At 45.1% G+C, this 21,169-nt stretch overlaps 1 protein-coding gene across 2 annotated transcripts in view; it reads left to right on the top strand.

Annotated features, from left to right (window-relative positions):
- Nucleotides 1–21,169, top strand: part of MCUR1 (mitochondrial calcium uniporter regulator 1) — a 179,961-nt gene that overhangs the window by 34,931 nt on the left and 123,861 nt on the right. For both annotated transcript variants that reach the window (XM_069218178.1, XM_069218167.1), the window contains exon 2: nt 15,233–15,352. In XM_069218178.1, coding sequence (XP_069074279.1) covers nt 15,233–15,352 — 120 coding nt within the window. The remainder of the gene's footprint in view (nt 1–15,232; nt 15,353–21,169) is intronic.

The raw sequence follows: 21,169 nt of genomic DNA, 5'->3' as shown, positions 1-21,169 counted from the left end.
GATATGGGTGCATGAGGTCAAAGCCAGAGAGCAAAGGTCAGTCAAATGGAAATGAGACCAAAGATGCAGGAAAGAGGTGGCTCAAAGGCAAAAGACAGGCGATGTAAGGCACAGAAGAGCGTAGGATGAAAGGCAAAAATTAGATCAGCTCCATAGAGGTAGAAACAGTGGTGTTAGAAAGGTATAAGGAAATGGAAAGAGTGAAGAGACAAGAGATCCATCCTGAATATCCCAAAGTTGCTTCAGTGGACCAGAACTGAGAGAGGTGAAAAATATAATTGTGTGTGTGAAACAGGGTATGACAAAGAGTGAGACTCATGAGGGACAGAGCACGAAAACAATGTAGATATACACACCCAAAAAAATGGATTCCCACTCACTCAGTCAGTCAGTCAAGAGAACTTTATTTCAGCTACAAGAGCCATAAAAGCACATAGCAGCAATAAATAAATACACAAGGTTATATAAAATGTGTACAGTACATGTGATTAGATACAAATAATGAAATTAATGCACTCCCAGAGTGAATTGATACATTCTTGCTAATACATATAAAAGTTTGACAATCCAACTTCCCCCAAGCAACTTGGCAACAGCAATCACTAACATCGGGCAAGTGTCTGATCTGAGAATTTGGAGGGCTGTGTCGGACCTGCGAACTCCCAGCAGTCTGCAAGCCGGGGGCAGCCATTTCCTACGAGAGGCAGCGTATGCAGGGCAGAAAACTAGGACATGAAGGAGGTTTTCAGTGGGTGCTTTGCAAGCTGGGCAGATGGTTGTTTCTTCATGTGACCAGCGACTGGTAAGTAATCTTCGCTCCGCAGACCTCGCACTCGCCACCGTCCCCCGCATCCACCGAAAGACATCCGGCGGCAGATCCTTCTCCTACCTCGCCGCCAAGACATGGAACACTCTCCCAACCAACCTACGACAGACCCAGGACCTACTCACCTTCAGAGGACTCCTCAAGACCTGGCCCTTCGACCAGTAGCAGCTTAACTCCCCCCCCCTCCCACCCCTCAGCGCCTTGAAACCCTAACGGGTATGTAGTGCGCTCTATAAATATATTGATTGATTGATTAGTGGCAAGGTGCCAATGTAGAACTGGAAGTACAACTTCTCTCTCCAGAAAGCCTCATATTTGCACGTCTCTTTTAGGTTGGCAAAATCTCATGATAGTGTAGAGTGAAGTGCAACCCTCAGATCTTCAGAGTCTACCTAATGCTAATACAATGTTTTGAGGTCGCTTTTTGAAGGAAAGGAGGTAGTAGGTGGAGAATCCCAGAATCCTCTAAGCCCAAGCGAATAAAGTTGCCCCTTGATGTGTCTGAGCCAGGGGATACTATGAGAATGGTCAGCTTCTAAAATGACCTGAAAGCTACAGTAAAGGAGGCAAGCTCTGGGGTAGTCCAAAGGCGCCCCCAGTACAGAAGGGGACGTAGGCGGGCTTTGTGGCCAATGCGTTTCATGCCTAGGTCCTTAAAAAGGAGGAAGAGTGGAGTACTTTGGCGGGAGGGACACGAGATTTCTTAGGAAATTATTTTCAGAAATCGTTATTTCTTGGGCTTTGGCATAGCCCCACAGTTCAGCCTCGTAAAGGGCTGAGCGCACAGCCTTGGCTTCATATATCTGGACTGCAGGGCGTATTGGTTTGGTATGCAAGAGTTTAAAATCCTTTATTAAAACCCCCGTTGTTTGCTTTAGTTTTAGTGCTTGCTTTGCAATATGTGATTTCCAAGACATTTTTTCAGTTAACATTATGCCCAGGTAACTAAATGTGCCCACCTTTTCAAGTGGGGTACCCTCAAGAATAAACGTCCCTCTAAATGATTTGTGGGGATTGAGCGTCATAAGTTTAGTTTTAGAAGCATTGATTTCAAGTCCCCGTATGGAACAAAATTCCTCAAAGCACGTGAGGAGTTTCCGTAATCCGCTTGGGGTCTTGCATATCAGGAGTGTATCATCTGCAAAGAGCAAAGCCGGGAATCCCACTCACTTTTTGGCAGGATTTTGCAAGAATTACATAAAAACCAGAACAGTTGTGAGACTCGTTGACTTCTCAGTCCCCTTAATGGTTATCTGTTGCTAAACTAGAACTGACACAAAAGAAGAAAGGGGGAATGGGAGGAATAGAATCAGGCCCACACTGAAGCTGGAGGACAGGCTCACTGTTACGAGTTCTACTCACTGGCAATATTGGACAGGTGACAAAGAGTGGGATAGATCTCACTGAAAGATGTTAAACCACATCTACTGTTTGAGGTCTGACCATTGTCAGAAGTTGGAAAAATACCCCTTTTCACTGAAAAAGGAAAACCAGGCCTGGAAGGTTTGTGTAAAGATCCACTGGGAGCAAGCCATACGGGAGAGAGCAGAGAACAACAAGGACAAGGTAAAATAGCAAAGGGAACACAGTGTCCAAAGGAGCAGCAAAAACAACAAATGTGCACAACACAGGAAGACCTGTGTGAACTGGGCGAATAGCGAGAAAAAACACTAGCCCATAGTGTTGTGAGGCAATGCGCAACTGAACCAACTATGCTTATATACTGATGCTGCAGATACACGATCTAAAGAGATAATCACATGGGAGGGTACCCAGTCAAAAAGTCTTCCTAATTGAGAAAAATCCCTATGTTTGGAATGTAAACTATCGCCTACTTTTAAGTGGCATGCTTCTTAAGGATTCCTCCTCAAATTGCTCCCCAAAGGTAAGCAGTGTGGGCTACAGCAGGGGAGGCACGTTTGATGCATTGCCTTGGAGTGTGAAACCTAAAACCTGTGTGAGCAGTCTCGATGGGTGGGAATTACAGAGTGCTCTGAAAACAATGTGGGGATGAAAACTACCTTCAGGTGGGCATCACTCTAAATTTCATTGGGTGTACCCAAAGGATGGGCTAAAATTAAGAGGGTGAAATGCCAACCCAGTAACACAACATGTTTCTGCCATCTAGAGTACCTTATAAATAGGCATATTAGCATTCTTCAGGAGCAGATTTGTAAAAGCACTCAGTCATTGAATAAAGAAGTACATGTGTAATGAAAAAAAAAATGACCGCTCGTATTCCACAGTCAGTGGGGCTGTAAGTACTAATGTTGGCACATACATAAGTTTGCTGGTAAGCCTCAGCCCAGATTCCCTAAGGCAGGTAAAACACAGGGCTGCATGAGCTTTCCGTCCCATTAAGAGATGCTGCCTAGATGAGGCCTTTTAGTTGGACAGCAGATTTGCAGAGTTCTGTTCCTACACATTTAATTGCCCAGGTGTACCATCCATCTCCACTGCTTAGTGGTTTTCTGTTGTATATGGGTTTGACAGACAGCACAAAAAGTATATTTTTGGGCAGCTGTTTGTGCGAAGTCACAGCAGTTGACACCAATAGTGATTACATTATACTGTGAGGCCACAATGCTTCAGAGAAGGGAGAGTCCTGCAGGAAGTGGAAAGTTGTGTCATTATCAAGGCGAAGGAGGGTGATAGAAGACACAGGCCATTTTTTTTATTTGTGCTTTTCACATGACATCTGTGAAGGGGGTGATCTAGTAAGAGAGAGGGACCGAGCTATATAAAACCTAAACATTGAAATATAGACGGATAGGTATCAGTAATTAGGTGGTTTTTCCCTTGATGGGCTTGTTCTCATCTAGGATGTCACTTGGAAATATCAATTTAATAATTACCCATCTGCATTTTTTTGTTTCATATGACCACCCCATTAGCACCACTTGCATTCACTGCTGCACTAGGGTGTGAGGTCATGGGGAAGCCATGGATGCCAGTGACAACCCTTGGGCTTCTAACAGCTCAGTTCCTACCTGTCCTCTTCAGCCATTCTCCAACCTCAACCCCACCAAATAACACATTTGCCACTCCCTCCACCAAAAATCCAAATATATAAAAAAAACAAATATTTGGCATCCTGCCACCCTCCCCCATCACCTGTTGAAACCACTTACCCAACTGTGTCCAAATATGTTTGGAACGGGTGAGGCAAAGCAATAACTGTCCTTGCACCCCCCCATCATTTTCAATAGTATCTCCTGCTCTCTTGCCAAATATAAAAAATGATTACTGTGAGAAAGTAGCCTCTTTCTATCATGGTTACCCCCACATTTGGCCTGTTTGTGAGTGTGTGTCAGTAAGTTTTTACCATCTTACTGGAAACCTGCTAGCCAGGACCCCGGTGCTCATAGTGAAAACCCTATTTGTCAGTGTGTTTTGCCTGTCTCACTGCGATCCTGCTAGCAAGGACCCCAGTGCTTATAGTTTGTGGCCTAATGTTTGTGTTGTCAGTAGTGTTTAACTGTGTCACTGAGGCTCTGCTAACCAGAACCTCAGTGCTTATGCTCTCTCTGCTTCCAAATTAGTCACTATAGGTTAGTGACTGCAATTACCAATTACAATTGGCACACTGGACCTCCCTTATAAGTCCCTAGTATATGGTACCTAGGTACCCAGGGCATTGGGGTTCCAGGTGATCCTTATGGGCTGCAGCACTTCTTTTGCCACCCATAAGGTGCTCAGACAAACCCTTTCACAGGACTGCCATTGCAGCCCGCTTGAAATAGTGCACACACTATTTTACAGCCATTTTCACTGCACTTAAGTAACTTAAAAGTCACCTATATGTCTAACCTTCATTTACTGAAGGCTAGGTGCAAAGTTACTAAGTGTGAGGGCACCCTTGCACTAGCAAAGGTGCCCCCACGCTGTCCAGGGCCAAATCCCCGTACTTCGTGAGTCCGGGGACGCCATTACCCATGTGCACTACATATGGGTTAATACCTATATGTAGCTTCACAATGCTAACTCCTTATATGGCCATGTAAGGTGTCTAAGATCATGGAAGTGTCCCCCCCCCATTCCAAATCTGGTATTGGGGAGCCAATTCCATGCATCCTGGGGGCTCCACCATGGACCCCCAGTACTGCCAAACCAGCTCCCTGAGGCTTGCACTGCAGCTACAGCTGCTGCCACCTCACAGACAGGGTTCTGCCCTCCTGGGGTCTGAGCAGCTCAGTCCCAGGAAGGCACAATAAATAATTTCCTTTGGGAGGAGGGTGTTACACCCTCTCCCTTTGGAAATATGTGTTACAGGCTTGGTAGGGGTAGCCTTCCAGAGCCTCTGGAAATGCTTTGAAGGGCACAGATGGTGCCCTCCTTGCATAAGCCAGTCTACACTGGTTCAGGGACCCCCAGTCCCTGCTCTGGCTTGAAACTGGACAAAGGAAAGGGGAGTGACCACTCCTCTGTCCATCACCACACCAGGGGTGGTGCCCAGAGCTCCTCCAGTGTGTCCCAGACTTCCGCCATCTTGTTTTCCAAGGTGGGGGGGGGGCACTCTGGAGGCCTCTGAGTGGCCAGTGCCAGCAGGTGACATCAGAGTGTCACGACTCACGTGCTGCTTGCGCCTGGAATTTGCAGATCTGGTGGCGTGAATCTTCAATGTTCGGCTTTGGCCCAAAAAGGGGCGACTCTTTCTGGTAGCCACGGTGCTGTAGGCAATGGAGACACCAAGAACAGACCGTGCCCTTCAGAAAGTAGCGCCAGAGGGAAAAACCCCTTCCAAAGGGGAAAAACCTCCAAACAGGAAAAGTCCTGGAGAAAAACAAGAACAACAAACAGGAATCCAAAAGGAGCAAAAATCAGAAAATACAGAATGCTGAGTCCAAAACCAAAAGGCAAGGAAATCAGGAGCGAAGACACCAACTGAGCAGAAAGTGTTGCAGCGCAAGGAAAGAGGAAAAACACAGCCCTTATATACCAACAAACAGGAAGTGACCCACAGGAAGTAAAAGGACACCATCTTAGATAGGGAAACAATATATAGAACAGAATAGTAGAGGAACCATAGAGAATAGGGAACAAGGAATGCTGGGAAAGCACAGGAATCTGGGAAGGAGGAAAAGACATAAAGAAAGGCACACAACAGACTGCAAACAGAAGAAAGGACAAAGAAACGAAGAAAAACAGGTAAGAGGGTTCAGAGACCCCTGGGACAGTGAAAGGCAGAAGGAAGAACGAGGCCCCAAGCAAATCTGGGGCCTCGAAACGCGCAGGAGAGGCTGGGGGCGCGCCGCGTCTTAATAACGCGGTGCGCGGCCCGAGCCGAACGCCCGGCCGAAGTCGAGCTCTCGGCTCGCGCCGCACCGCGCGGCGCGACACAGAGACCCCTCCTGATAGGTTAGGTTAGGTAGCCAATCCCCCTCTCAGGGCTATTTAGGGTCTCTCCTGTGGGTTTCTCGTCAGATTCTGCTTGCAAGTTTCCATCCGGAATCCTCTGCAACTACTGCTTCATCCTCTGACCTCGGATTAACAGCAGACTGCTCCAGGAACCACTGTAACAGCAACAAAGTATCCAGAAGGGCTACTTCAACTCCGCAACTTCAGCTCCAGCCAGCAACTGCAACAGTTTCCATGGTGTGCACGCTCTGGGGACTCTCTGTCTTCACCCTGCACCAGAAGGACCAAAGAAATCTCCTGTGGAGCGACGGAGTCACTTCCCTGCTCTAGCAGGCACCTTCTAAGAAGACAACCTGTTCTCTTGGGCTCCTCTCCTGGCGACGAACGTGCTCCTTGGAACACAGGTGGTGGACCCCATCGACGCAGACTGTCCTAAGGTCCTGCTGTCCAAATTTGGAGGAGGTAAGGGCTTGCCTTCCCTGTTTGCGACAGTACCCCTGTGCACTGCGTTATATTCACCTCCTGAGGCCTCTGTGCACTATGTGTAAGAATCCTTCGTGCACAGCCTGGCCCAGGTCCCCAGCATTCTATCCTGCGGCGCTCAACTCGCTGAGTTGTTCTCCGGTGGCGTGGGACCTTCCTTTGTAGTGCTGCAGCAACCGCAATTTGCACCTCCTTTGTCCCCGTGTCCTGGGACCTCCATGGGTGCTGCCTGGTCATCTGTGGGTTCCCTCCAGGGCCGGGATCCCCCTCTGCCTCCTCAGTCCAAGTTGAGACCCCCAGGTCCCTCCTGGGTCCAGGCAGCGCTATTTTGACGCAGTCCACGACATTGCCTGAACCAAGGCTTGTTGGATGAATCCAGCGCTGCATCTCGCCTGGGACATCCTTTGTATCACACAGGAACCCGCAGCCAACTTCTTCCAACCGGAGAATCCTCTTTTCCACCATCTTCTAGGTTGGCAGGGGCTCCTGTCCTTCCTGAAATCTTCTGCGACTTCTAGACTTGGCCTCCTCTCTTTATAGGTCTTCAGATCCAGGAATCCACCATTTGTTGCTTGCAGTCTTGCTTGGTTCTTGCAATAACTCTAATCACGACTTGTAGAGTGTCTGAAGGAAGTTTACTTCTACTTTCCTGGGCTCTGGGGTGGGGTATTTTACTCACCTTTGTAGTTTTCTGACACTCCCAGCAATCCTCTACTCACTACACATTTCTAGGGTGGAATTCGTGACTCGCATTCCACTTTCTTAGTATATGGTTTGTGTTGCCCCTAGACCTATTTCTTTGCTTTCTATGGTATTTCCTATTGTTTGCACTATCCTATGACTATTTACTTACCTTATTTTGGTGTCTAGTGTATATATTGTGTATAATACTTACCTCTAGAATGAGTATTGCCTCTAAGATATTTTTGGCCTTGTGTCACTAAAATAAAGTACCTTTATTTTTGGTAACACTGAGTATTGTCTTTTATTGTGGATAAGTACTATGTAACTATGGTGATATTGCAGGAGCTTTGCATGTCTCCTAGTTCAGCCTAAGCTGCTCTGCTACAGCTACCTCTATCAGCCTAAGCTGCTAGAACCATACTACATTTCACTAATAAGGGATAACTGGACCTGGTATAAGGTGTAAGTACCCAAGGTACCCACTACAAACCAGGCCAGCCTCCTACACTTACCGGGCATCCTGCTGCGCTCCTCCATTACCATTGATAGTCCCATTTCCTCATCCTTTAAAATTGAATACTTGGTACTTTTCGCTCTCCTTCTGAGCTATCTCTCCTCTTCTCTACCCAGATATTGTGTTTTCTGCTCTCAGTGGGTGACAGATAGTATGTGCTGTAGTGACATCAACTCTGTGTGCCTGACAAGACGTCTCCTATCAGGACGAGGCTCCAAGTGGGGGAAGCAAAGACACCACAACATCAGGAAGATCTTTTTTGTTGTTGTTTTTCAGAAAGGAATTATGAAAAGTGCAGTATGGCAATTATATGGAGCATTCCAAATTACTCAACCATACATCGCACACATACATATGTTAGAAGATAGGCATCTGAATTCGAGAGCAAGATCCACAAGAGCCCATGCTTGTCCATGCGTGGCAGAGGGTGGCCAAGGGTGGCCAAATCTTCTATATGTACTACAAGGAAAATTAGTATGATTTAATGCTACCAATAGTATCTGACACCTGTCAGATTAAGTGTGACCTGATACTGATACTCAGAGCTGAGAGGTGGCATGCTTTTTCGTGACTGAGTGAAACTGTCATTTCGCTAGTTTCCTTGGGCTGGTTGGTGTGAGAGAGAGCGGATGGAGGCCTGTGTGAGGTGAGACAAATGTGAGACCAAGGAAGCGAGAGGTACCACATGAGATCATAACAGAGCAAAACAACTGTAAGTACCAACAATGAGACTATTTTCCAGAAATATGTTCTGGGTGACATCAAAGATAAGAGCAGAGCTCAAGTTGTATATGTCCCTCAGAACACAGAAGTGGAATGTATCCTCTTGTAAGTACCAGCTTGCAATTTTGTTGTGTAGAGCTTTCCTCAAAAGTGTTCAGCTGGAACTACGCATGACAAATCTCAGGCTTTTTCTCTGGATCATGGGATAGGTTGGGTTATTGTGAGGTGTCTGTGATTATTAATGTTATTCCTCCTCACTGCCCCAGGCAGCTTTAGGCTGTTGCTTTCAGTACACAGCCTTGTCTCTTAGTTTCATTACCTCCCCAGTGTTGGCTGTTGTCAACGGCTGGTTTTTATTTTTAAAAACAATTATTTATTGCTTTTTTAAACATGATGTGTACACCAGTATTTGTTGATCCAGTGAGTATTAAGATACGTGGTACAGTCTGTATCCTGCCAATGTGTGACAGGCTTTCACACAGGTCTTGTAGCATAAATACATTGTCAGCCTTTTGCATGTGAAGAATAGTTAAGTTAGTCACCCCAGACTTTGACATTTCTCTGGCCATCCCCCTGATTTACATTTAGGAAATGTGAAAAATAAACGCTTACTGAAAATACGAAATGTGAAAACATTGCACAATATCAATCATCAGTAGAGGCTACACCGCTGTTCACAAGCAAAAAGCAGATTAGGCCAAACCCTCAAACTGACACAAGCAAGGTGAAAGGTTCATTCAAGGATGTAGCGGAGTAAGAAACACAAAAGGGTCATCTGTTAAATGCCAACTCATGTCTAACCACCTGCAGGTATTTACAACATTATCACACGAGTCCCTGGCACACTCTTAGTGCCTATAAACAGATCGTGGACTGATTAAATACTGGGCACATAATTGAATTAGCCTAAAGCACACAGATGCGTGATTTACAGTGGGTGCATGGAACAAACCAAATTCCAAACGCTCAGGAGTCTTGGACCCACAATGCTTTCAACACTCTTCAAATAAATAACATTTACAAAAGAGCACGTACCCATTCATAGATCAAAGAATGCTCGGTCATAAACCTTTGTCAAATGTATAATGAAGAGCGAGTAATGTCTTAACCTAGTAATTCAGGGCTATGGGGTCACATGGTTTCAAGTGTTTTCCCATGTTCATCGGTAAACTTGCAAGTTATCAATTGTTAATCATGTGTAGTAAAGTATTGTACTGATTTGATATATAAAAGCGTGCCTGTGAACTGGCATTTTAGAAAAACCGTAAGGCCGGTCATGCAGAGCTGAGGTGCAGTCTGCAGTGTTTTTCTTCCTGTTGCAACAGTTAGTAAATACTGTCTTTGTTACTGCCAAGAAGAGTCTACGTGGTCATTTCTGAGTCAAGAGAGCATATTTGTTCCCCCCGCCACAGTTTATATACAAATCGCTCGGCTGTGACACAGAAGTCCATTCCCTGAGTCCATTCAATCATTGGTGAAGTTAATGTGGATCTCAATTGTCATGCTATATCTCTCTTGCCTATGAGGAAATACATGGCCACCAGCAATCTAGGATTTCATCTGCCTCCCCACTCATTCATCAAGCTCAATATCACCATTTTGGGGTTTGGCTCTGTCTGCCTGTGTACTAACTGCTGGCTTTTAAAACTGTTCCAGGTGGATGGAGGCATAACTAGCACTGATAGTAAAAAGTCATCCGCTTGCAGGTACCCACCTGTCTCTTTATCCTGACTTATTAGGAATCACCACCATAAAAGGGATGGTGGCCTGCTCTGGTCAGCAGACGACTATGTCTGTGATTTGCTTTTAATAACTTTTTTTATGCAGACTGTTTTCCTTAAAGGAAAGCAGGATGTGTTTAAAAAATAAAATAGTATTGATGTTAGTGGTAAAGTAATAATGTTTTGAGACCGGAATAAGGTCGCAAGACATTAATACATACTGCGATTCGATATATGGAAGGGATGCCCTAAACAAGCTCCTTCAAAATACAGTATCCCGAATGCACATTTTGCCTTTTGTACATAAAAAAAAGCTTTTCTGCTGTCACAAACGGCCAGATTCTGCGAATCGGGCCATTTATGAATTAAAAAAACCTTTGTACATCTGGTCTTAAATCTGTTAACTAATAAATGGGTTTACCTATTTAATCAATCAATCAATCAAAACATTTGTAGAGCGCGCTACTCACCTGCTAGGGTCTCAGGGCGCTGGGGGGGAGGGTGTAGGAAGGATCTGCTACTGCTCGAATAGCCAGGTCTTGAGGCGTTTCCTCAAGACACTTGGAGGCCTAGCCTGCTGCCTGTGGCTTCTAGTTCCTGCTTGTTCCAGACTGATCCTGTGACACCGCAGCTGCCTGGGGTTTTCCAGCCAGGTTTTCCCTCCCACCGTTCCTCCCACCAACAGAAGCCCAGCCAACCCCGGGACCTACTTAATGCAGGCTGCAGCATGACCATGCAGCGTACGCGCCCGCTGGGCGTGCCGCTGGCTCACCAAAGGCAAGCCCATCCACACCCAGCGCCACAACCCCTTGCTCTCCCTCCCCCCGAAGATACACTATCGCCAAGCTCTACACCCTTGATGCCACAATAAACACTGCCACTTCGCTGACCCAGGTTCCACGTTAGGACCTTGCACCCACTGCCACTTCACCTGCCACCGCACACACACCAGCCCCACCCTGAACACACCACAGACACGACCTGAACAAAAACACCAACTTGCATGTGCTCTTCACAACACACGCTCACTATGCAAGAATTCCACTGAATTATGGGACCTCATTGCCACCCTCACTCCGAAATCGTCTTCCTCATTGAGACCTGGCTCAACCCACACCCACCCCAGGCATTGCCATAGCAGTCCTCGATGGATATAAAATCACTCACCTGGACCGCACCAACAAGCCAGGAGGAACAGCCATCATCCACAAAGAGAACATACAGTGCACCACCACCACCCCCCACGGAACATCTCAACTTTATGCCCCATGCGAACGACAAAACAACCATCAGAGGCACCCTTTCATGATGACCTCCATGCTCACGCTTCAGCTTCTTCAACACCGTTGCAGACTTTTTTGTGCCCCAAGCCTTAGATTCCAAAGACTACATTTTCCTCAGCGACCTGAATTTCCACATCGACCCCAACAACACTGCACACCTCCTCAACGGTATGAGCAGCCACAGATTGACCCAGATCGTCCACAACCCTACACACACTGCAGGACACACGCTGGACCCCATTTTCACCTCCAGCAACTGCAACAAATACAGCCATGTCATAGAACTCACATGGACTGATCACTCCATTGTCCACTTCAGCATCTCCAGGCACTGCACCTCCACCCCCTAGACGACTAGCGCCCCCCACCTTAGGTGGAACAAAATCTCACACCTCCAACCCCACTGCTGTCACCAACCTTGAACAAGGAGTGAAGAACTTAAACTCCTGGATCACCAATTGCACCAATAGCATTGTCCCCATTCAGAGCAACATTCTGAGAAAATCCTCCAAAAAGGCCAGCTGGTACACCCAAGAATTCTGAACAGCGATATGAGACAGCAAACAGCTGGAGAGGAGATGGCACTCCAGCAAGGACACCTCTGACAGAGCAGCCTTCAAGACCGCCCTCAACCTCTACCACTGCCTGCTGAGAACAACAAAGAAGAAAGCCCTTGCCAGATGCATCTAAACCAGTGTCAACAACACCAAGGAACTCTCGAACCCGGCAGACAGTGAAAACAACATCACTCCCTCACAGGAGCTGTGCGACAACCTTCCCCACTTCTTCCACGACAAGATCGCAACCATATAAAGAAACTTCAAACCCCAACCCACACATATGGCCTTCCTCGACAGATACGCCACCATCATAACCAATAAGAACCCCACACTGACCACCTGGAACATCCTCTCCACCCAGGACATCACCTCCACTATGAAATCCATCCACCTGGGAGCTCCCACATACCCATGCCCACACCACATCTTCAACCTTGGAAACCATAGGATTGGCCAGCTACTCACCAACCTGCTCAACACCACTGTCACCACCGCAAAATTTCCTGATGCCTGGAAGCACGTCAAAGTCAGCCCAACACTCAAAAAATCCTCCGCCAACACCTGCTAACCCAAAAACTACCAGCCAATCTCCCTCCTCCCATTCCCCTGGAAAAGATCATCAACAAGCAAAACATGACATGCCTGGAGCAAAACCAGCTACTTGACACCTCCTAATCTGGCTTCAGCAGCAGTCACAGCACCGAAACTGTCCGGATCGCAGCCAACTACTACATCCAAACCCTCCTCGATAGAGAAACAGCAGCTTTGATCCTCCTTGACCTCTCAGCAGCCTTCCACACCGTATCCCACCACCTGCTGATCAGAAGACTCCACCACATCAGCATCCAAAGGGACGTGCTCAGATGGATCACCTCTCTCACCGGAAGAACCCAGAGGATCCACCTTTCACCTCCGAACCCAAGGAGATCACCATGTGGTGTCCCCCAGGGCTCAGCCCTCAGCCCCACACTTAACATATTAATGACCCCGCTGGCCAACATGGTCAGATCCCACAGTCTCAAAATAACTTATGCAGCCAACACCCAACTCATCCTCTCGCTTACCCACTACCCCTTCACCACCAGAACCAACTTCCAGAGATGCATGGCAAGCGTCGCTGACTGAATGAAGAACAACTGCCTGCAGCCGGACACAGACAAAAGGGAAGTACTGCTCTGCCAACAGCAGCAACACATGGAACGACTGCTGGTGGCCATCAAACCTAGGATCCAGCACACACTCCATCTGACCACGCCAGAAACCTCTGTATCATCATTGACAACAAACTCACTATGAAATCACAGATCAATGCTATCTCCTCTGCCTGCTTCCTCAAGTGGCTACCCCTACACACGAGACACACCATGACCCAGGGCCTTATTACCAGCTGAATGGACTACGGCAACACCTCTATGCGGGAATCTCCTCACACCTCCTACAGAGACTTCAGACCATACAGAACGCTGCAGCCAGACTAATCTCGACCTTTTCCGAGGAACCCACATCACACCCTACCTCAGGCGACTACAATGGCTCCCTGTACAGAAGAGAAGCCAATTCAAGCTGCTGACCCACGCACACAAGGCTCTATATAACCAAGGACCCACGTACATTAACCACCACCTGAACTTCCACCAACCATTGAGAAGACTACACTCTGCCTTCCTTTCACTTGCCCATACTCCCTGCATCTACTGAAGCAGAAGTGGAGGACACTCCTCTCACATTACAGCAAAAACCTGGAATAGCCTCCCCACGGACCTCTGAACCATCACCTCACTTCCGGAATTCCGAATGGTGCTCAAGATCTGGCTGTTAGAATAAGCCTCTGGGACCTGCAAGCGCCTGGATACCCTGTCGAGTGATTATCTGCGCTTTATGAATCCTGATTGATTGATTGATTGACCATTTGTGGATAATTCTCATTGAAATTCGGTCCTCATGAACAGGGTGGGTTAAATGTAATCATTTCTTCAGGTCAGCTGTAGGCTCCATGCTTCCCTCACAATATGGCTAGTGAGAAATGGCAAGCATTCATGAAAGAATGGACTACAACCCCTGTTTAAAAAAAAAGTGATCAAAACTGCACGATTTTAACCAATACTGTGAACATTAATTCAACGTAGGAACATTTCTACTTGCACATTTTTTACTCTTTTAACTCTAGTACAAATACTTGAAAATATTTCTGAGACAACTACAGCTTTTTTAGGTATTTATTAAAAGCAACACCAATGAAAAGAATGTAATCAGTTGATTAGTAAATTGATATAAAACTTGTGATTAGAACATTGATTTATTGTTGTGATACAAATGCCCAAAAGCCAAGATGGTCCCACATAGTTGCTAAACAATATAAGGTAAGTATTTTGCCCTGGCCCAACCAAGAAGAGAGGTAGTAAGAAAATAAATTCAGGGAATGGATACAGGGTTTAGTATGAACAATATATGGAAGCTTGTGTTCAAGGGTGGGGGCCGGGGTGACAGAAGTATATGCAAAAGCTGAGAGTCCCAATGTCCTGACACCTACTGTATATGAATTGGTTCTGCAAACTCAATCCTTTGTAGACATGTTATTGTTCAGGAGTGGGACTACAAAGCATTAGGAACATTTGTTTCCTGCAAAAATGTATTTTGCTTTGATTCTGATTGTCACAAGGAGTGCGCTTAATAACCAGGGTTCATGATCGGTGAAGAGGTCACAACCTGGGTGCTGACAGTGATTTTAAAGTCTCAGTTGACTCCTAGGTTTAGGTTTATGACAGTTGGTATTGTGGTCATCCGACTCTCTAGGGTTGAGGTGGCAGAGTTTGAATGGAAGGGGGTTCCTAGACATATGACAGAGCTGGCTGCTGCTTTTTTGTTTATCAGTTCCAGAAGCAGTCAAGTTGAAAAGCTTCAGGGTTTAATTATTTATACCATATGAGTGTATATTTGGGTGTAGTTACATGATTGGAGCATAACAGAAATTTGGACACCACATCACGTGAAGACCATTTAAGCAGTAAATATAAATGTTGTGTTTATTTTCTATGAGTTAATTAGACATGCTCAATTAAATATTTCTTATTTGTTTTTAGAATTTCATACGTCTTCTTTACTGCCGCGGCATGACATTGGAAAAGGAGACTATTTTTCTCTTGAGGGGAAAAAATTATTCTTTGACACTCATGCCTTAGTTCGTCATCTGGAGATGAAAGGTAACGTTTGTCTGAAACTTCAAATTAAGAGATATAGTGAAACAACACTTTTTTTGTTCCCTCAGGACACTGAGTATGACGTGTGATTTATTAGGTGAATTGTTTCAGATATGATGCACAATTCATTACATTTTGGTTACACATTCAAAATTAAATTAAAAGTTAATATATAATGTCATGGTGTCCCTCTTTTAAACTATGTTTTGTCTTGCACTGTGTTTCATTTTCATCTGTTATTGGAATACAAGAGCTGGTGGAGAGTTATCACATACTCCCTTAATCAAAAGCCTCCAGCTAAAAAACAGTAATAGGCTGGAAGTGTTTTTTTTTTTTTTTGTTGACCTGTAACCTAGACCCTCTCATCGCACTCCCTGAAATGCAGAAGAACAACATGTTACTGCACGTGTCTAGACCTTCAACGTACACAAACATATAATTAGAGAGAGGCCTTGTTTTCTGGCAGAGATATTAAAAAAAACCTGGTTAGTTTGTTGGATTTAAATGGCGGGAAGCTTTGATCATCTAAAGCTGTTTAGTAAAGTTTGTAAATTCAGAACATAAAGATTTTTCTGTAGAAACTCCACTAAACTACTTAGTTTATAGTTTAAATCTATTTATTGTTTTAAGACGGGCTTATATAACATACATCCACCTACAACCACAGGCTGATGGGGATTAACGAACAGTACTTAATAACTTGTCATGAGGTAAGGGAGAGGGGGTTGGTAGGGGAAGAATAGGGAGAATGGGAAGCAGGGATAAGGGAAACCATCAACAATCCCTCATTGCTATTCTTAGGATTCAGCTAGAAAGTTGGACAGTGGGGGTCCTCAGGGAATTGTCTCAGTATTAAAGGGGTAGGATGCGCTGCTTGAGTAAAGCCCAGGAGATAAGCTGGGCATGTGAGGTCTTGGAATTCATCAGATAGGAAGCGTATACAATCTCCTCAGCCTTCCTCAAAGTGAGGCAACATACGGGTCGCAGTGGCTGTAAGCTTTTCCATTCCCAGAAGTATTAGGCAATGTTAAGCATAATTTCTGTACCCATTGCACTACAGGCAGATGTACGGGTCCTGTGGCCCTCCTCAATATAAAATCATCAGTGAGGCCTTGTAGTTTATTAAGAGTAGACAGGGGGTCTGAAGTGGGCAAGTGTGTATAACATACACCAATTTGGGAAGCAGTGTAATTTTAATTGCTGACAGCTGTCCCAGTCATGAGAGCATATGTCTCCTCCAGGAAGAAAGATCAGACCTAGTGGTATCAAGTAGCTTCTTATAGTTGCTGTCAACAGTGCGGCTTATAGTTGGAAGTATCCAAAAGCCCAGGTATGTCACTCCTTGGGTTGGCTAGGTGAAGGGGAAAAGGCTCTCTAAGTGTGCTTGGTCAGCCTTGAGTAAGGTAAGATTTAACAATGTTGGATTTCGCGAGGTTGATCTTAAAACCAGAGGCATGTCTGAATGCCTCCAACTCTCTCATTAGTGGAGGTAAAGAAGAAAAGGTATCCATATGTATAATCATCCCATCATCGACATAAAAGGCCAGTTTATGTTCCCTGCCTCCCATCCGTAAGCCCCCAGTGTTGGTTTTAAGGTGTATCCGCTCAGCAAAAGGTTCCATGTAGAGGACAAATAGCAAAGGGGATAGTGGACAGCCCTGGTGAGTACCCCTAGTGACGGCAAAGGGCCAGGACCGTAGGCCATTAACACAGACTGCAGCTCTTGGATGTTTATAACTAGACCACAACAATATGCAAAACCTCAGGCCTAAGCCCATTCCAGAGAGAACCAATTGGAGATACGGCCAATGCACCCTGTCAAACGCTTTCTTCGCGTGTACTGATAGGAGGACTGCGGGAGTGTGAGACTGGTGAGCCTTATCAATAAGATGACACAATCGTTTAGTGTTGTCACTACAATTGCACTCTGGTATGAACCCATCTAATACACTCGTCAAGATCTTGGCATCTGTGTTTAAGAGTGAAATAGGTCAGTATGAAGAACAATAAACAGGATCTTTGCCCGGTTTTGGGATGACTGTAATGTTTGCCTAATGCATTGTGTCAGTGTACCAGTGGTGCTAAAGGAGTTGTACAGTCTAGTGAAAATAGGTGCTAGGGTGGGAGTAAAGATTTATAATAGTCCACTGTGAACCCGTCGGGACCCGCAGCTTTACTTGGGGTCGTCCGATGTATGGCCTGCAGAACTAAACTACTTAGTTTAGACAAATTGAACAATTGATTGTGTAAATATAATAGATAAGGATGAAGGTATGTTGGATTTATTTTACTATCACTCTTTATTTTTTTCCAGATATGTCATTTGCAAACCTTTGGATTCTTTTGTTCTTTGCCTAATTATATTTTCATACTAAAAGTATTCTGGTGTAAAATAATTAAACAGCTTTTTTCAATTAAATGTACCATATGCTTCTTAATGAATGCAAAGGGTTAGTTGTACCAAAACCAACCTTTTAGGCTTAAGCTTCACATTTATCATACAATATTCATTCTGGCTGGATGTTTACATGCCTGATATTAACCTACTCATAATATCACTTGGAAAGATTGTAGCTAATCCAAGGTTTCATATGTTAATGTATTCTAGTTTTTTAAAATGAATCCCTTTGTCTCCAGTGTGAATCCTTTTATCAGCAAGAGTGGAATGATCAACAGAACAGCTCAGTTACATCAACTGCAATCCATGCATTACGGTCCAATAGGACAAATGAACGGCATAGCTCAGCAATTATGGGAAGACAGATTAAATAGCCTGTGCCTCAAAAAACTATTGCATGGCACCTTTGTTTAAACACAAGCCGACGCAATCACTGCTTAATGCACTGCTCTTCCATGCATGGAGCAACAAACTACTACCATCTTAGATCCAAAAACGCTGCATTCTTTTTCATTCACTATGTCTAAAGAGTGGTCCATGCATGGATGGGGTGGGAAACCTGCAATGCTTTCAAAGTCCATCCTGTCCGTGCTCCTGTACTCGAGGACCAAGCATTAGAGGCCCACCAGTAGCCTTCAAACACTATAAACATGAAATGGTATTCTCTAGTAAAAATATTGGTCCAGATTAGCCCGTCTTCGTCACAGATCATTATCTCCATGCCATTATGGGTTTAAGTTGGGCAGAAGTTGTTCTGAATTATCCATTCGGCATTATGCATGGCATTATCCTTGTGAGATATAGTTGCCAAGATTGTTACCTCCAAAAAAGACCCGGGTTTCTGGTGCTCCTGTTGCTCCTGGGCAGGGGACTGCTGTCATCTTTTGCCTGCATCTGGGCTACCAGAGAAACTTTCCACTTTTACACCTCTGTTCAAGGATGGCATACTTGCATGTGTCACAATGCTGACCGTGAACTGTAGCATCCTTCTAGCTGTGTGCCCCGTCCGTAAAAGCTTTTAACTTTGGCACCACAGTCCCAGCTTCGATGGGGACTGCTGGTAGCTCTCCCTCTGAGGGAACCAGCCACACCTCTACCTCCTTGAGAAAGTTGGCTTTACCAAATCCTTCTCAATTAAAATGGTGGTTCTCTTATCAGGAGATAGGTGCTGAAGAATCTCCAATTCCTGAGACTGTGCTACTCATTCCGCCTACTGAGGAAATGGCTTGTTGACAGCCACAATACAAGACACCACAAATGAAAAGCCTGGAAGGATCAAGAGGATGTTTAATAATAGTCAGCATATGATAGCGTGTATGGTTGGCTGTGCTCTGAACAACATGGCTATAATGTATGTCTTTAATGCATCATAATAAACAAAGAGAAACAGACATTACATGTGATTACTGCTATCACAAGAACCATATCTAAACTTTCAGTGTGACACAGGAAGAAAACCCCTTTGCTTGGGTGCACTCCTGTACCATCTGCACAAGGGAAAGAACAGATGTGCTGGGGGACAAACGGGCTGGGGAAGTGGTGGAGACAAGGCTATCCAAGAATGGAGTACATGGAGCCGTAACATTACTGTGGGAGGGAGATTAAGGATGGAGGAGTGAACATGGAGTCTGGCACCTTCTGATGCTTGAGAGGCTTTTTTTCGATTGACAGTCTGCAGAGACAAGTTATGTAGCTGATGGGAGGAGGGAGTATTGAGTTGTTTGCTTGTTTCTGCAACGAGACGGAGGATAAAGTTGGAGACTATGTTCGTTAACTGTGTACATCCTAGAAATCTAAAAAGAGATACATAATTATACAGTTTGACATAATACTGTGATCTGTAAAATACAACATGAAATGAATATACTAACCTACAAAAAACTATAATTTTGGCCTTGTGTGCTTGCATGTCTGCAGCCTCCTCATCCACTCAGCCCACGGCATCATCCAGTTCAGCCTTCAGCGGTGCAATTTCTAGTTAACTCTGCTCAAAGTTATAGTGTTCAGGACCTTAGGTGGGCTCTTGTAACTTTCAGGGAACATCCCTATTTTTTTTATTGTACTTTGACTGAACTTAGATCACCACTTAGGCTGACTGACCAAGTTTTTACTACAACCTAAGTCTAGGCCTTCCATAACAGTTGACAGAGACATTTTTCCCCGCCAACCCACTCTCTCATAAACCTGGACTAAGACAGTAGGGAGGATTCGGTGGGTGGCAAGTTACCCAGTTTATGTAATATGAACACAATATTGGACTATCCCATCATTTTGCTAATGTTTGATATGCAGCCATGTAGAATGGGTTTCTGCTACAATCTGGTCAATGACTTTTATTGTTAATTATTCTGCTGAAGGATGTCTTGAAGTGGCCTCAAGGTCATGTCAGAAGCGTTACTTTTATAATGTTATTGCCAAAAGGATAGGCAAATAGTTCAGGGCTCATACAGATGAAGCACTGTGTTTACTCCCACCAGAACTGCTTTTTGTGGGGTTGTGCAAGCTATGTGTAATGAGTAAATGCCAGCTTCTTCATCTGTTGAGCCACAAAAAAAGTCCCTGCATTAGATTGAAGGCGCTCTCCCATGACTCCTCTCTGCACTGGGACCAAAGCCACCTTTATGCTTTGTTGATGAGAGTGTGGGCTTCAGATGTAGATAGTTTTCAAAACGTTCTGGGAAGAATTGCAGCACAATCTTCTACAAATGCATGGTAGATGTCAGATAATAAAAAAAGGTGTTCTCTTGACCTGAATATGGCCACCAGAAGCTTGTGATGGATAAACCTAGTGTTATGTCTCCTTCCCCCTCAACTGACGTTTAGGAGTGAATGTTAGACCTTTTCTTTAATGGCAAGGTCTGTGCATGGGATTGGAATGTCTCCTCCATGGTGTATAATTTGGTTCGGAAATCACAGAAGAGGGACTGGGAGATTAGTGGTCCAGTGTACAGTCTCCCCAATGACATATAGCAAATACAAAAGTACACTGTTCCAAAGGGAAGAGAGAGAAGTAAGGAGAACCTTATTCTACAGGAGTCAGAGCCCTCAAGCATCACATTGGATGTCTGGTGTCATCATTGGGAAAAACTCCTCGCTAGGCCGGCGCTGCAATGCCTAACGGGCTCCGAGAGGGGAGCTCTTAACCGTATTGCAGATGGAATTAAGTTAGAGTACTCACGCAATAATGGAGAGAAAAATGTGTTAAAATTGGTTATCCACCTACTTCTTATAATCATGAATTTTAATCAGTTGTGATAAGATGGAGACCAAGGTTAAAAACAGGTAGAGAGGCAAGGGGTGAGTGGTGATGCTCACGTCCTCTCAACATTTGAACAAGAGGAACTGACTAGTTGTTGTCCTACTTGATAGAAGGTCTACATGTTTCGCGTCTATTGGCCCAAAAGGGTCCACTGACGCTTCAT

The sequence above is a fragment of the Pleurodeles waltl genome, chromosome 2_1, assembly GCF_031143425.1.
Source record: "Pleurodeles waltl isolate 20211129_DDA chromosome 2_1, aPleWal1.hap1.20221129, whole genome shotgun sequence".
In the NCBI taxonomy this organism is placed as follows: Eukaryota; Metazoa; Chordata; class Amphibia; order Caudata; family Salamandridae; genus Pleurodeles; species Pleurodeles waltl.
This window is presented reverse-complemented; position numbering and strand designations above follow the sequence as displayed.